At 43.9% G+C, this 14325-nt stretch overlaps 1 protein-coding gene and 1 long non-coding RNA gene across 2 annotated transcripts in view; one reads left to right on the top strand and one right to left on the bottom strand.

Moving 5' to 3' along the window:
- The window catches only part of LOC310760040, a 592410-nt gene that overhangs the window by 79163 nt on the left and 498922 nt on the right, over window positions 1–14325 (bottom strand). The gene's annotated exons all lie outside the window — the stretch shown is intronic.
- Window positions 5770–14325, top strand: part of MOXD1 (monooxygenase DBH like 1) — a 34580-nt gene continuing 26024 nt past the window's right edge. The window contains exons 1-2 of the mRNA XM_083607776.1: window positions 5770–6153; window positions 13473–13619. Coding sequence (XP_083463902.1) covers window positions 5899–6153; window positions 13473–13619 — 402 coding nt within the window. The 5' untranslated portion in view covers window positions 5770–5898. The remainder of the gene's footprint in view (window positions 6154–13472; window positions 13620–14325) is intronic.

Here is a 14325-nt window from a genome sequence, read left to right as displayed (position 1 = left end):
GGCTCTTTAGAAAACAGCTACTGCCAAGAAGGTGCTGCAATGTTCTGGGTAATCTCTTAAAGAATGTGACCCCCAGCAATATGCTCTGACTGGAAAGAAGGATCCCTGCAGGGAGTTCCAGGTTTTGTGTGCTGAAGCTCAGATGATTAGAAAAGGTACCACCAAAGCCAAGAAGGTGCCAACATGGTTCACAAGCAGAGTCAAGGAGACTGTTAGAAGCAAGAAGGCTTCTTTCAGAAAACAAGTCTTGTCCAAAGAGAACACAAAGGAACACAAACTTTGGCAAAGAAATGCAAGCAGGCAATAGCGAGCAAAAGGAAAAGAAAAGAAAGAATATGAGGAGCAAATTGCTAAAAAATATTTAAACCAACAATCCTTTTTTAAAAATGCATTAGAAACAGGAAGCTGACTAAGGAAGCAGTTGGACCTTTGGATGACATGGAAGTGAAAAGTGTGCTAAAGCAGTAAAAGGAAGTTGCAGAGAAGCTGAATGAATTCTTTGTCTTCACTGCAGAAGATGTGCTTCAACTAACTTTCTCAGGAAGGGAAAGCAAGGAAGTGAGGCAAATAGTTTGGAGAAGAGATGAAATTCTCCACCAGGGGTTGGGAACCTTTTCCTGCCCAGCAGGCCAGATCTTTATCTCCACGCTCCTGGCATGCCGAAACTCACAGGTGGACAGGGCTACTCACCTGTGGGTCACCTGATGTCATAGGGACATCATGTGATACTGTGCTTTGAAGCCCCAGTTGACAGCACTTCAAATCACAGTACAGGGACGTCTGTGGGCAGAATTCCTGCATTGCAGGGGATAGGACTAGATGACCCTTAGGGTTTCTACCAACTCTACAGTTCTATGATTCTTGCACTATCCATGCTCTAGCTGTTGTCCAGTCTGCTTCTTTGTCTGGAGCTACCTAGAATACCAAATGGCAACATCAGCTCCACAATGATGAAAAGGTGCCCATGAGAAATCATGTTGATAGCCCAATGAATTTTACCATTTCATAGTGAAAGTAGGGTGAAAGGGTAGCCTGTTCACTGGTAAATCCCCAAAGCATTCAGAAATTCATTGGTTTCCATATTCTCACATTTTACATTTGTATAACAATACGTTGACCATTACAAGCATTCATAATGTCTCAAGAATCCATAGCAATGTACTGTTGCCCTAATAGATCCCAACAGCAATTGTTATGATAGAAATTAAGATAAAAATCGGTAATTTACAGAAGATACTTGGTGGCTCTTGAAATGTACCAGTGAACTGTATAAATGAATGAGTCACATTTCAACATTTACCCCAGCTCCAATGAAAATATTGCCATCTACCCTAAGGTGGTAGCTCTTTGTTGGGGCAAATTGCTTGGCATTAAGATTCACTGTTAAATAATCAGAGATATTTATGTCACAAGGTTTGTTTTGGGAAAGTACAAACTAGCTATGGTGAATCTTGTCCTTTAATACTAAATGATGGAAATGAGGACAGAACTTCGTAATTTACTGGCAATGCTCAGTTGACCTTGAGATTTTCTGTAAATGTCAGAGTTTTCTAACATTTCCCACTGGCCTCCTAAAAGCTTATTGATAAAGGTCAGCACTAAACAAGTTCTATTTACCATCACATTTACATTGCCTTCATTAAGACAGTTATTAAATTTGCAATTCTGTCACTCAAGCTTAAATTTATCAACCAAAACTGGTCATCTTCTCCTGCTCCTAAGTTTCACCCGACAAGCACTCAGAGCTGTGGTGAAAGACAGAAGGTAGGAAATGTAATTAATTTGGTGACTAGAACTCATGGCCCAGCTTTGGATGCTATGTGGATGACACTTTGCAAGAGATTCAGTCCCAGTTTTATTTCCCTACATTTAAGCAAGAGGAATAATAACGATAAGCTATTTTCAGACGATCAGTGTGAGCTAAATGAACGCATCTGGCAGCAGGGAGCAGGGCTGTAGCGGCAGGTCCCACACCCCACTCTATGTGCAGTCATCAGACTGTGAAAACAGACACAAGGCATGTGGAAACTTAAAAGCACAGGCTCTGTATTTGCAACCCGAAAAGCCTTGAAAGAGTACCCTAGATTGATTATCTGAAAAAGATATAATCTTGGAGAAATCAGAACAACAGTTATAGGAACTGTGATTACTGAGAATTAATGCACTCAGTAGATCCTTCTATAATCCAGGCTTCGTTTTAAAACCCTCGGATATCCATTCAGTATATCCTCTTACAGCCTCAAGTCAGTTTAACCTTGTAACTCAGTGTAAAGTGCACTCCCAAAGTTATGTACTGCTGATACTAGCAGCAATCCAATTTGGACTTTTTTTGTGTGTGTAGTTTACCCCTCTTCACTAGCTTGAAATGGCCCTTCTCCACTTTTATCCAAAGGTCTTTTACCTCTTCTCTGGATATAGTCCTGTACGGCTTGCTAAACTTCCAAACAAATTAGCACACAGGCCACTGATGGATATATGAGTTTTAAACTAGGGACATAAGTGTGTGGAAAAGCCTGATAGCTTGGAGGCAATGCTCTTTGAAGGCTCAGGGGACATTCAAGCTTTGGAGACATTTTCAGAATATCTGCCCCATTGAACCATGCGCCATGGAGGAAGGTGTTTGAGATGAAGATGTGAACGTCTAAAGCAGGAACTATTTCAGCTGGAAATTTCTACACGGCACAGCTTTAAAGGAAGGTTTCAAAAAGTGAGCTTAAAAGACTAAGTGGAAACATGTGATCTCATCCCTTAATTTAGCAGTGTGGTGTAAGAAGCTCTGTTTGTGTACCACACACTTGGCATGAACCCCCACCTACCCCCAGCCACTTCTAAAAGCTGGCCTCTTTCCTTCGTTATAGTACTTTATTTAATAATGGTTTCCATCTCCTTAATTCTATGATGACATCATTTTATCTACAAACTAAAGTGTGAAAAGTGTACATTGTGGTTGAAATAAATGGCAATTCTCCCTTCTACTTTCATACAGGGTGGCGTCCTTTTGCTACCCCCTTTCTTGTGGATTAGATCCCATTCTCTACATGCTGTCCTAAAGCCTACATGCACAAACAGAAAGAAAATATATATAAATGTGCTTCACAATGGGACATAATTCCAGAAGACATTGGCTATGTACACATTAGCAGCTTAAAATGCAGTGAGGTCATTCTCCTCTCTGCCCCATTCCATTTTTAAATTGCTGTTCATACTAGACAGACGTTGGAGAGGTCTTCATCCAATGAGCTTTACCTGTTTGGTTTCCCCATGCCTGTGACCCCACTAAACTCCTATTCAATGAAGCGGTCATCTGAGCATGCACAAAGGTTTTCTGAAATGTTCACACCTCAGCTCAACTCTCACACCTCAGCTTAAGCTCACAAGTCAGACAGAAGCTGATTTGAGGGCAATCACATCAAACCTCTGTATTTCTCAAGAAATTTCAGGATACATATGGGTTGTGGCCAACGTCATGTGTACTTTGTTTCAAACACCAGCAGTGGGAGTGCACTGGAGCTGGAGTAAATGGCAATGTACACACAGCCATCGCAGGGATCAGCCAAAGTGTGAGCTTTTTGGAAAGTCTGGCATTCCTCTGCTTTCTCTAAACGATGTGTGGTTTGTTTTTGTTTATTGATATTTTTTAAAAGTGACCGTAATATATCAAGCCTTTCAGAATGCTTTCCATTTACCATAAGTAGTCCTCTTTGCTGTGTGTGGAAACTTAGGTTCGTACAGACATCAGCTTCTTCCACACTGAGTTTGCACTAAAATGCTGTTAACTGTATCTGGATGAATATTCCATCTGTTCACAGTTGTTAACAATTAGAATCCCAAATTAGTCCATAACCATGCACAGAAAAGGTGATTAAAAACCTACCCTTCCCCAGCCTTACTCCAAATATGACAAGGTCGTTATATAGCAACAACAACAACTTATTTGTATCCCGCCCATCTGACGGGGTTGCCTCAGCCATTCTGGTTATTAATGGTTATTAAACAGCAGCTAAGCTGGTTATGTTTTTGATGTGTGTTTTTTCATTTAAAACTTTTGGAATGTAGTTTTCACTATGTGATTGTTGATAGGGTAAGACAATTAATGTCCCAATCCTACTGACCACATGATATACTAGGTCTTGTCCAGGCTGCAGCTTGGATTATTTTTCTCATATCACTTTTCTTCCACCACAGAACCCAAGGCAATAAGCATATGGTTCCCAGGTCTGTTTCCCTTCAGCAAGGGTCTCATTTCCCTTCATTCCATACCTATGTCTGGGTTCAATGCTGTGGTGCCAAGCTGCCTGAATGGCACTGGGGGATGGGGCAACTGACTGAAAAAGATGTAAATCACTGCGGGGGTTTTGTTTTAAAGACACTCTTTCAGACCACCAGTCGCATGGCCTGCTAAGAAAGGATCAACCTGGATAGCTCAGTTGGTTAGAGCATAGTGCTGAAAATGCCAAAGTTGCAGGTTCAATCCCCGTATGGGACAGCTGCATATTCCTGCCTTGCATTGTAGGGGGTTGGTCTAGATCAGGGTTTCCCAAACTTGGGTCCCCAGCTGGTTTTTGGACTATAATTCCCATCATCTCTGACTGCTGGTCCTAATAGCTAGGGATGTTAGGAGTTGCAGTCGAAAAACAGCTGGAGACCCAAGTTTGGGAAACCCTGCTCTAGTCTCGATGATCCTCAGGGTCCCTTCCAGCTCTACAGTTCTATGATTCAGTTCAGGGCAGTGGGGCCAAAGTGCAGTGCAGCCAAAGCAGCACATCTGACACCTGAAAAGGACCACCTGTGGAAACCACTTAGAGGTCGCACAGCAGCAGCACCTCTGGTGAAGCAAACGCACTGCAACACAACATGTTGACTCTGCCACCTGGACTAGAGGGGTGCAGAACCAGGCTGTGTCCTGGCACCGCCATGCTGAGGCTTACAGGTTCTTGCCATTGACATGCTCCCACTGGTAGCATCTGTGACTTCAGAATAAGGAAGATGTCTCTGTTCATGGTCATAGTGGTACAAGCTCAGTGGCAAGCACAAGTCCCAGAAGTCAGGATTCCAAGGCGCATGAGCAAGGCAAGAGGTCCATAAGCAAATGGAAGCTGCGAAGCTGTCCCAACAAGTGACATTCCCCTCCAGCCAAGTTTTCAAAGATAAGGCAGGGCAAACTCTGCCATCAGACTGTCTTGTCCTGTGTGTCTGCCACAGGTACACATGTCTGCTCTGTCTGATCTTATTGTGCCTGGTGGGGATGGAGAGAACTGGCAATCTACTTCCCCCTCTCCGGCATCTAGAGCCAAAAGTGGAGGACCAACAGGTTGACTCTGTTACCTGTTGCAGAACCAGGCTGTGTCCTGGCACCGCCCTGCTGAGGCTTACAGGTGTTGGATGTGCTGCCTGTTATCTACCTGGTACCTGAGAAACCCTCCGCCTGGCAGGGCGCGCGTCGCTCTCCTCTTTCCCTCCCGCGTCCACGAGGCACGTGCCACCTCTCTCCTCCGCTCCGCCTCTCAGCAGCAGGACTTTGAAGAGGAGCACGTGTCAAAGGCTTCTCCTGTTGAATTTCTGCCTGTCTGACGGGGGAGGAGGGGGCTCCTCGTTGCTCAGCCGCGAGCTTCTGCCCCCTCGCTCTTTCCCCTCAGGACCTTCGCCGCCGCCCCGGCTCTCCTCAGGGCTCCTCACGCAGGTCGCGCTCTCCTCCTCCTCCTTCTTCTCCCGCGCTTTCCTCAGCCCTCGAGGCCCGCTGACTCCGCGGGGGCGGGGTGACGCCGGGCGCCCGCCCCGTCCAATGAGCAGGCGCGGCGCCTGGCGGAGGCGCCAGGAGGCTGCCTCGGCCAGCTCAGTCCCCACAGCTTAGCGGTCGGCTGAGGTGCGCGCCTGGCGCGGGTTCAGCGGGCGACGAGGATGCGCCGCTGGCCGCTGCTGCTGCTCCTCTTGTGGGGGCTGCCCGCCGTGCCCGGGCGCCACTACCCACACAGCGCCGTGCTGGACGGGGCGTCCCGCTACCGGCTCTCGTGGGCTGCGCAGGGCAGCTCCATCGCCTTCCGCCTGGAGGTGCGCGCGGCGGGCTACGTGGGCTTCGGCTTCTCGCCGACGGGAGGCATGGCTTCGGCGGACATCGTGCTGGGCGGGTTGGACGCGGGGAAGCCCTACCTGCAGGTGAGGCGGACGGGCGCCTTGGACAGCGCTGGGGGGGGGGGCAGAGTACGATCTGATCAGGGTCGGGGGTCTGGCTCACAAGTGCATTGGAGGAGAGGGAAGGAGAAGAAGGGCTGGCTCCCCCTCCCAGGACCAGGGATCCAAGCTCCTTAGGGGTCCAGGCTCCAGCTGCTCAGTGGAATGGGCAGCCGTGCACTCTGTGCATGCTCAGAGCACGAGAGTCCATTACAAAGCGGCTGGTGTAGTGAAAGGCAACGGGACAGCCACCAAATCGCGACCGTTTGGGGCAAGGGGCAAAATGGGATCTCGTGCTTGCTTCTCCTAAATAGTCATTACTGTCATGCCATTATTACTATTATCATTTTCGATTTATATACCGTCCTTCATGAAAAGATCTTCGGGGCGGTTCACAAAAAACAAAAAAAAACCCTGGTGCCAATGCTTCTTAAGGGATAGGTTTCGGAAAACCTCCTTACGCGTTTTCCGTGAACTTGCTGGGTTGTAAAAAGAATTACTATGAGGAAACATTCAAACATGTATTGGAGTTATTCTGGCATGTGCGGGGCGTGTGTTTTTATGGGGAGGGTGTGTGCCAGCAATCCTATGCGAGACAGAGAGTAGTAGAAGACTTAAAAGGGTTTTTTAAAATTTGACCTATTTTATGAATACAGTAGCCTTATCTCCCAGGTTAGAAGCCTGGTGCTGAAGTTGGTTCTGAATTTGACAGGTTTGAGGGTTGATCCCTGGGCAAGACTTGGGTCCATCGAAGACCCTTCTAAGGTGAGCAGATGAGTGATCAGGTGGGTAGCGTGCTCATTGGAGTTAAAGGCAGTGGCATACAAGTAATTTTCTGCCTCAAGTTTTAGCATTGTTAATGATGACAAGCCCCAATGTTCACCTGACTGTGTTCACACTTCATGTGCACAGATTCAGGAATTAATATGATTAGTAATAGAACATTGAATATTTGTCCCCTTGTAGGGATGGGCGAATCTGGAGATTTTTGTTTCTCCTCAGTTTCTCATTTTTTCACTCTCTTCAGATTTCTACATCAGTTTGCAGTTACATAAAAGAACAAACCTTGACAAGCAGGACTTCTGCAAAGGGAGGTTTTGTGTCACACACCTTTTGGAATTCTTTTAGTGTGTCCACAAGTATTCAGTTGGGGGAGATCTGGTTGACATTATATATACTTAGACTTCCAAAATGCTTTTGATAAAGTTCCTCACAAAAGGCTCATGAGTCAACTTAGCAGCCAGCCACATGACAAAAGATCGTAGGAACACAGGAAACTGCTTTATATCATCTAGCACAGATTATAAAGGTTCGATTACCACAAAGTAGGCATTTATCTTTTTCCTTTAGTTATACTTACTTTCTTATGTTTATATAAGTAAACAGAAGTGAATTATTATGTTTGCACCATACTGGTGCACACAATATGGTGCTTTACATGGCTTTATATATTTATTTTTTAAAAAAGGCCCTGCTCTCAAGAAACTTGCAATCCATATGCTCCATTAGATAAAACTGCTTTGCTTCCATCAAGGAAGATATAGATCAACATCTAGCTGATCGACCTGTGAAAGTTCATAGTGGAAGATCTGAACAGTGGAACTGAAGTGTTCTTACATAGTATTTATAAGAAAAACACACATATATACACAAACAAGCCAGAGCTTTCTTTTTTCACAGACTTTTAAAAATTTAAAATGCCCTACCAGGAATTGATTTCCCACATCCCCACCCAAAAAAGAAAATATTTGCCAAGTACTAGAGATCAGAAAAACTTTAAAATAAAAAACATAAATAATTATCTCTCTGTGTGCCTTTTGATGTTACCTGGGGCTTTTGCTTCAGTATCTCGTATGATGAAACAGAACTTGAAAGATGCTTCTACTAACTCCTTGTAAATAGATCAATCAGGTTGAAGGGTGCAATTATGTTATGGAGACAAAAAAGAACTTTACAAAGGGTCCACACATTCTTTCAAAAACTGTGGTTGAGTGGAGAGGGAGCCTGGAATGATGCATTAGTGGCCGAGCATTCCAGGAGCTCAGAGATTAGAGTGGGAACCCAGCTCTAACTATTTGGAAAGTGCAAGACTTGTGTCTAAATAAGAGTGGTCTCTCAAGCATGCTTAATAGCTGTTCTATGAGGGGTGGGAAAAGAGTGAGAGTTGAGCTAAGGTGGCGGGGGAGGGGGGAGAGAAAGAGAAAGAGAGAGAGCACTCACTACAGACATATTTGTAGGCCAATGGCAGCAAAGTAGCTGCAGACGGGTGGAGCTATTATTATGAATACATTTAAGCATGGAAAAAGCACATGTACCTCAGTGCAGTGAAGCGAAGATACTTGATTGGTGCTGCCTCAGAGAAATCGCTCAGTCTGTCTGCACTTGTAGTTATATTGCCACTGCAATAGTGCCAAAGTGGGTTTCTTGGCGGATTACTTGCCATGAGAGTGCTCAAGGCAGCTCTAATTTTTGCATCTAGCTTTTTGAAAGACCCTCTCTTTTTTCCTCATGAATTGACACAGCTTGCATTTTCTTGCCTCCTCCGTGGTCTCCGCCCCTATCTGGAATTGTGCGTCCCCACCCGCAGCCTGCAGTAGCTGTGAGATCCATTTTTGCAGAGGGTAATCCTTCTTTATGAATGCTTGTTTTGTGCAAGTTCTACAGAACGTTGCATTGCAAACCCTTCTGTTGAATTCTTGCACAAAAATAGCCCTTACTTGAGGCATAAATCCTTTTGTGAATAGCTCTTCATTAATACTTGATAGCGCTGTGTTCATTATAACCCTTGCTTGTTAGCTGACACCCATAACAAAGAATATATCAAATACAATCAATTTTGAGATGTTACAGAGGAACAATCAGAATAGATTTTGAAAATCGAGAAAATGGTGAACGGAACCATATTCTTCTTTTAAATGCACTCATGCCAACATAAACAAAGAAATGCTAAGAAAACAAATAGAAAAGCAGTAAGGGGAGATATGTCAGTGTGACACATACTTTATATGTCAGCTGGTGTTTGGCTGGAGGCATTTCAGTACGAAGCCTCTCTGTATTGACTTAACTATGGGGTGCGTTTGTAGTGTAAGAGCATTCACACTTGAGAAACCAGAACAAGCATAGTAGTTGGCATCTTGCTCCATATTTACTGGCCTTCCACACAGCAGACCTGCTTCTTTTCAACATGTGTTTAAACCTGCATTAATTCAACAGCCATTTTGAAGAAGTGTTGAGTACAGATAGAGGTTTTGAACACGGCTGAAACAAATTGTGAAGAAAGGACACGATTTCTGAAGTTTTATTCTTTTACCATGAGGTGTAGAAACAAGTGTTATTTGTAAGATAAAATCCCTCACAGACACCCCCCTCTTCTCAGCCTTTTCACAGATACACAAAATACCTATAGCCCTGGTTGGGACCCTCTGCTATAATTAATCAAGCCCTGCTGGGGAAACCCAGCCAGAGGGGCAGGGTGTGGTCTCTGTTGTGTTAGTTTGTAAACCTGCATAATCCCCCAAAGCCAGGTTAAATGATGTCAGCCTGCCAATTCTAAATGGTTCCCCACCTAAAAATGCCCGAAGCAATTTTTTTTTCTTTGGTTCTTTATTACATTTGAATCCTTCCAGTGAATCTCAGACTGACATTTTACCCTCACAACATAACCATGTGGATTAAGCTGAGAGCTTAACTTGTGCCAAATGTGAATGTGGACCTGGCACACTAGTCACTGTACTAGTCTGACTTGAGTGGTACAGAATGAAAACTCTCATCCATAATTTGCATTCACGTGGAACAAAATTTACATCTCACAAGCATAATGGCCCATATGCCCCAGTAAATTGCATAATCAAGCTATCAAATAATCTTGTGACCCTTTGTGTTGGAGTGCCCCAGTGTAGTTGAACATATTATTCTCACTTCCTTTACTAATGGAAAGGAGGCAACATATATTGCAGGTTGTCAAGTAGTTGGAGGGTATCTTCTCCATAAAAACACCTGTTCAAGGATAGAATGACAGCTGTGATTCCTCCCCCCCTCCAAGGTTCCTTGTGCAGTTCTGCTTACATTCTTCAAGGATAAAACAGGGCTTATTTACATATTTTTACTACATCCATAAGAAAGTACTCTCCTTGCCATTTTGTATAGCACTAATCAGAAACCATATCAACTGCAAATCCCTTTTGAGAGAGCGAGAGCAGGGTCAACAGCATGTGAGGAGCAATTCATCATCAATGCCTTCATCTGTAGGAAATTATATACCTCATCTTTTATGATCCGTAAAATCAACTTACCATGTGTTGCTTCAATTTCTAAATTACTTCCAGTGCATGAAAGACATCTAATTGTTTGACTACACCCACAAGCCAATAATTGCTTACGGTAGTTTTCTTAAAAAAAAAAGTGCTGATTTTCGGCAGTATCGTTACTTCAAAACATGCTAAACTTTCTCATTATATAGTCTACATCCAGGATGAACAGCACATCACATGTGGTCAGCAGGGATCTAAAGCTCTCGTTACACAATATTTTGAGCTGACATGGTTCTTGCCATTGACAGGCTCCCACTGGTAGCATCTGTGACTTCAGAATAAGGAAGATGTCTCTGTTCATGCTCATAGTGGTACAAGCTCAGTGGCAAGCGCAAGTCCCAGAAGTCAGGATTCCAAGGTTCATGAGAAAGGCAAGAGGTCCATAAGCAAATGGAAGCTACGAAGATGTCCCAACAATTGACATTCCCCTCCTGCCAAGTTTTCAAAGATAAGGCAGGGCAAACTCTGCCATAAGACTGTCTTGTCCTGTGTGTCTGCCACAGGTACACATGTCTGCTCTGTCTGGGGGGTGCATGTGATCTTACCTACAAAGGTGGTGCCTGGTCCACAATTGGGGGGGATGGAGAGAACTAGCAAATCTACTTTCCCCTCTCTGGCCTCTAGAGCCAAAAGGGGAGGACCTCCTTCCTCATTTCTGGGTCACAACCTTCCAGCCCCCCACCCCCACGCCACCCATCTTCCTATCCTTCCTGGGGTTGCCAAGCCACATCCTGATGGAGTCAAGGAGTCATTATCATAGTTCTTCTCATATATCTTTGCCAATGTAGTTAGGGCAGACTACAGTTATATACAGTGCTGGGGGTTGCCGCTGTGATGCAGAGCCACACAGTGCCACATCATACGCAGAGAATAACTCCTTACACAAAGCTGTTATGATGATCATGATAATAGAGTAATTCAAGGTAACATGTAAACTCAGAATATTTTGCCTCATAGCAGGTACGGGAGGCAGGTGAGTGAACTGACTGAATGTCAATATCTTTGTTGATCTGTTACATGATTTATCTTTTGTGGACTGGAAATGTTTGTCCACTAATATATACTGGTTTTCTTGGCGATGCATACCTTAGGTTATCCACCCAAATTGTTTGTGTTTAGTTTCTGTTTATTTATTTGGTCTGTTGTCTGCCCCACCCCCACCCCTTTTCTTTTACATGTATCTCTAATAAAATTCTTTTTAAAAAAGAAAGAAAGAACTGCTGGAAAAATGCGTATGAAAGCATAGTAGCTACAGCTAACTCAGCACCTCATTTTGGAGTGTGGACCTGGCAAACTCACTCTGAGCAAAAGAGGAAACAAATGCACAAATGCCCCCGCAAGCTAAGAAGAGAAAATTAGATGACATTGCTGTCCTGGTCTCTAAGTCTATGGAAGGTTTTTGTGAATTAGCATCAGAGAATTTTAAGTCAGTCACAGGACTTATGGTGACCTAGAGAGGAGTCAGAAAGCCAGCTGCACATTATGACAAAGAATTCAGAGGTGAAGAGGTTAATGACACTATAATGCAGCTTATGCATTATATCATATGTCTGCTAACATTGAGAAGTAGGATAATCTTTCCTCAGAAAAACATTAAAATATTCCTGTGGGTTGGCACATACAAAGTGTACAACAATATCATATTCCTATTTAATATTTCTCCCTCTCTCTCTCTTTCTCTCTCTCTCTCTCTCTCTCTCTCTCTCTCTCACACACACACACACACACACAATAACTTGGTTATGAATAAGTTCCTTCCATATGTAGACTAGGAAGTAGGTTCCAAGGAAATAGAAAGCAGTGGCGTAGCGTGGGTTGTCAGCACCTGGGGCAAGGCAAGTAATCTGCGCCCCCTAACCCGTGGATTTGCACCCCCTAACCCTAACCCCCAGATGTTGCGCCTGGTGCGGCCGGCCCCCCCTGCACCCCCCACGCTACGCCACTGCTCCTGCTGCCGCCACGCCACATCTCATCCTGAAGCAAAGTTCTCATCCTGAAGCAAAGTTCTTAACCTGAAGCACTATTTCTGGGTTAGCGGAGTCTGTAACCTGAAGCGTATGTAACCTGAGGTACCACTGTATATAAATAATTGTGAATATGCTGACCAAGGCCCCTTTTGGAATCGGAGGCCTGGGCCAAGTGGCCCATATGCCCCCCCCCTCTGTCTGGGCCTACCCAGAAGCAGGGCTTGATTTGCACCGGAGTGAATGTGAGCAAGGGCAGCAGGCGAGGGCGACGGTTACTCACCCCCCCAACACAGGCTGCGGGCATACACAGCGTGGTGCGTGGGTTGTCAGCACCCGGGGCAAGGCAAGTAATTTGCGCCCCCTAACCCGTGGATTTGCGCCCCCTAACCCTAACCCCCAGATGTTGCGCCCGGTGCGACCGGCCCCCCCTGCACCCCCCACGCTACGCCACTGATAGAAAGAACTAAGAACATAGGTTTAGGATTGGGGTATTAGATTGTTCATTAATGCAGACACTTTCTTCCTAGATTTTAAAACATTAAACAGAAGATGGCTTTGGAATAGATACACTTGAACAACAAACTTTTAAAAGTTAGTTTATACATTCTATGAATGTAAAGCAAAACCATAATGGATACACTTCTAACCCACAAATGCAATGCAAAGAAGTATCATCTGCACAATATGTTTCACGTGGCTCTTTAATGTAACTATTTTGATTAGAATGTATTTCATGTTTTCATGGTGACAATGTTGGGAAATTTGCTTTGTTTTCTTTTCTGCTCTTTCCTTCCCTCTTTTGTAAGGTGCGCAGAAAAAAATATATGCATACAGTTATAAAATAAATTCTGGTGGCTAAATTCTGATGTTTTCCTGTTTACTAATATAAAATATTTTCTTAGAAAATTACAACTTATCCTTTTACACTTCTTTCCCAGAAAACTCAAAAGGTTGTTGAGTTCAGATTATTTAAAGCAAAACAAAAAAAGTAACAGCAGGATAATTTTCTGGTTTGTTTCTTCAACAGGATTATTTTACAAATGCAGACAGAACATTGAAAAAGGACTCTCAGCAGGACTACCATCTGGAGTATGCCATGGAAAATAGTACCCATACGATACTAGCTTTCAGCCGGCAACTTCACACGTGTGACCCCAATGACAAGAGTATAACAGTAAGTAGTTGACGATCAATCTGGCTCAGAGAGACGGGAGTAAGACTTAAATCATGAATGAAGAGATAAAACAGTCTGCCAAAAAAAACACCAAGCCATTTGTGAGCTTCACATTCTTGGATCATTATGCTATGCTAGGGTTGCCATATTTCAAAATGTGAAAATCCGGACAGAAAAGTTGTTGAGCTTTTTTTCCCTCTCACTGAAAAGCTCTATGCCTAATAGAAGTTTGTTTAATTACAGATTCTGGTGGCAGCACCTGAATAATTAACTCATCAGAATACAGTGGTACCTCGGGTTACAAACACCTCAGGTTACAAACACTTTGGGTTACATATTCCGCTAACCTGGAAGTAGTACCTCGGGTAAATAACTTTACCTCAGGATGAGAACAGAAATCGTGCACCGGTGGCGCGTACGCAGCGGGAGGCCCCATTAGCTAAAGTGGTACCTCAGGTTAAGAATGGTTTCAGCTTAAGAACGGACCTTCGGAACGGTTTAAGTACGTAACCAGAGGTACCACTGTATCTCAATTCCACAAGGAGGCATTGCCTGAAGTACAGAACACTTTAGGATAGGTGAAACAAATGATGTTGGATTTTTAAAATTTAAAATATTTATAGACTGCTTTTTTGATCATATATAGGCTGTATAAAAAGCAGACAAAACTATTTTTAACAGCAAATTTAAACAAAACAAAATGAAG

This window comes from Podarcis filfolensis (genome assembly GCF_964270895.1).
Source record: "Podarcis filfolensis genome assembly, chromosome: 3".
Lineage (NCBI taxonomy): Eukaryota > Metazoa > Chordata > Lepidosauria > Squamata > Lacertidae > Podarcis > Podarcis filfolensis.
This window is presented reverse-complemented; position numbering and strand designations above follow the sequence as displayed.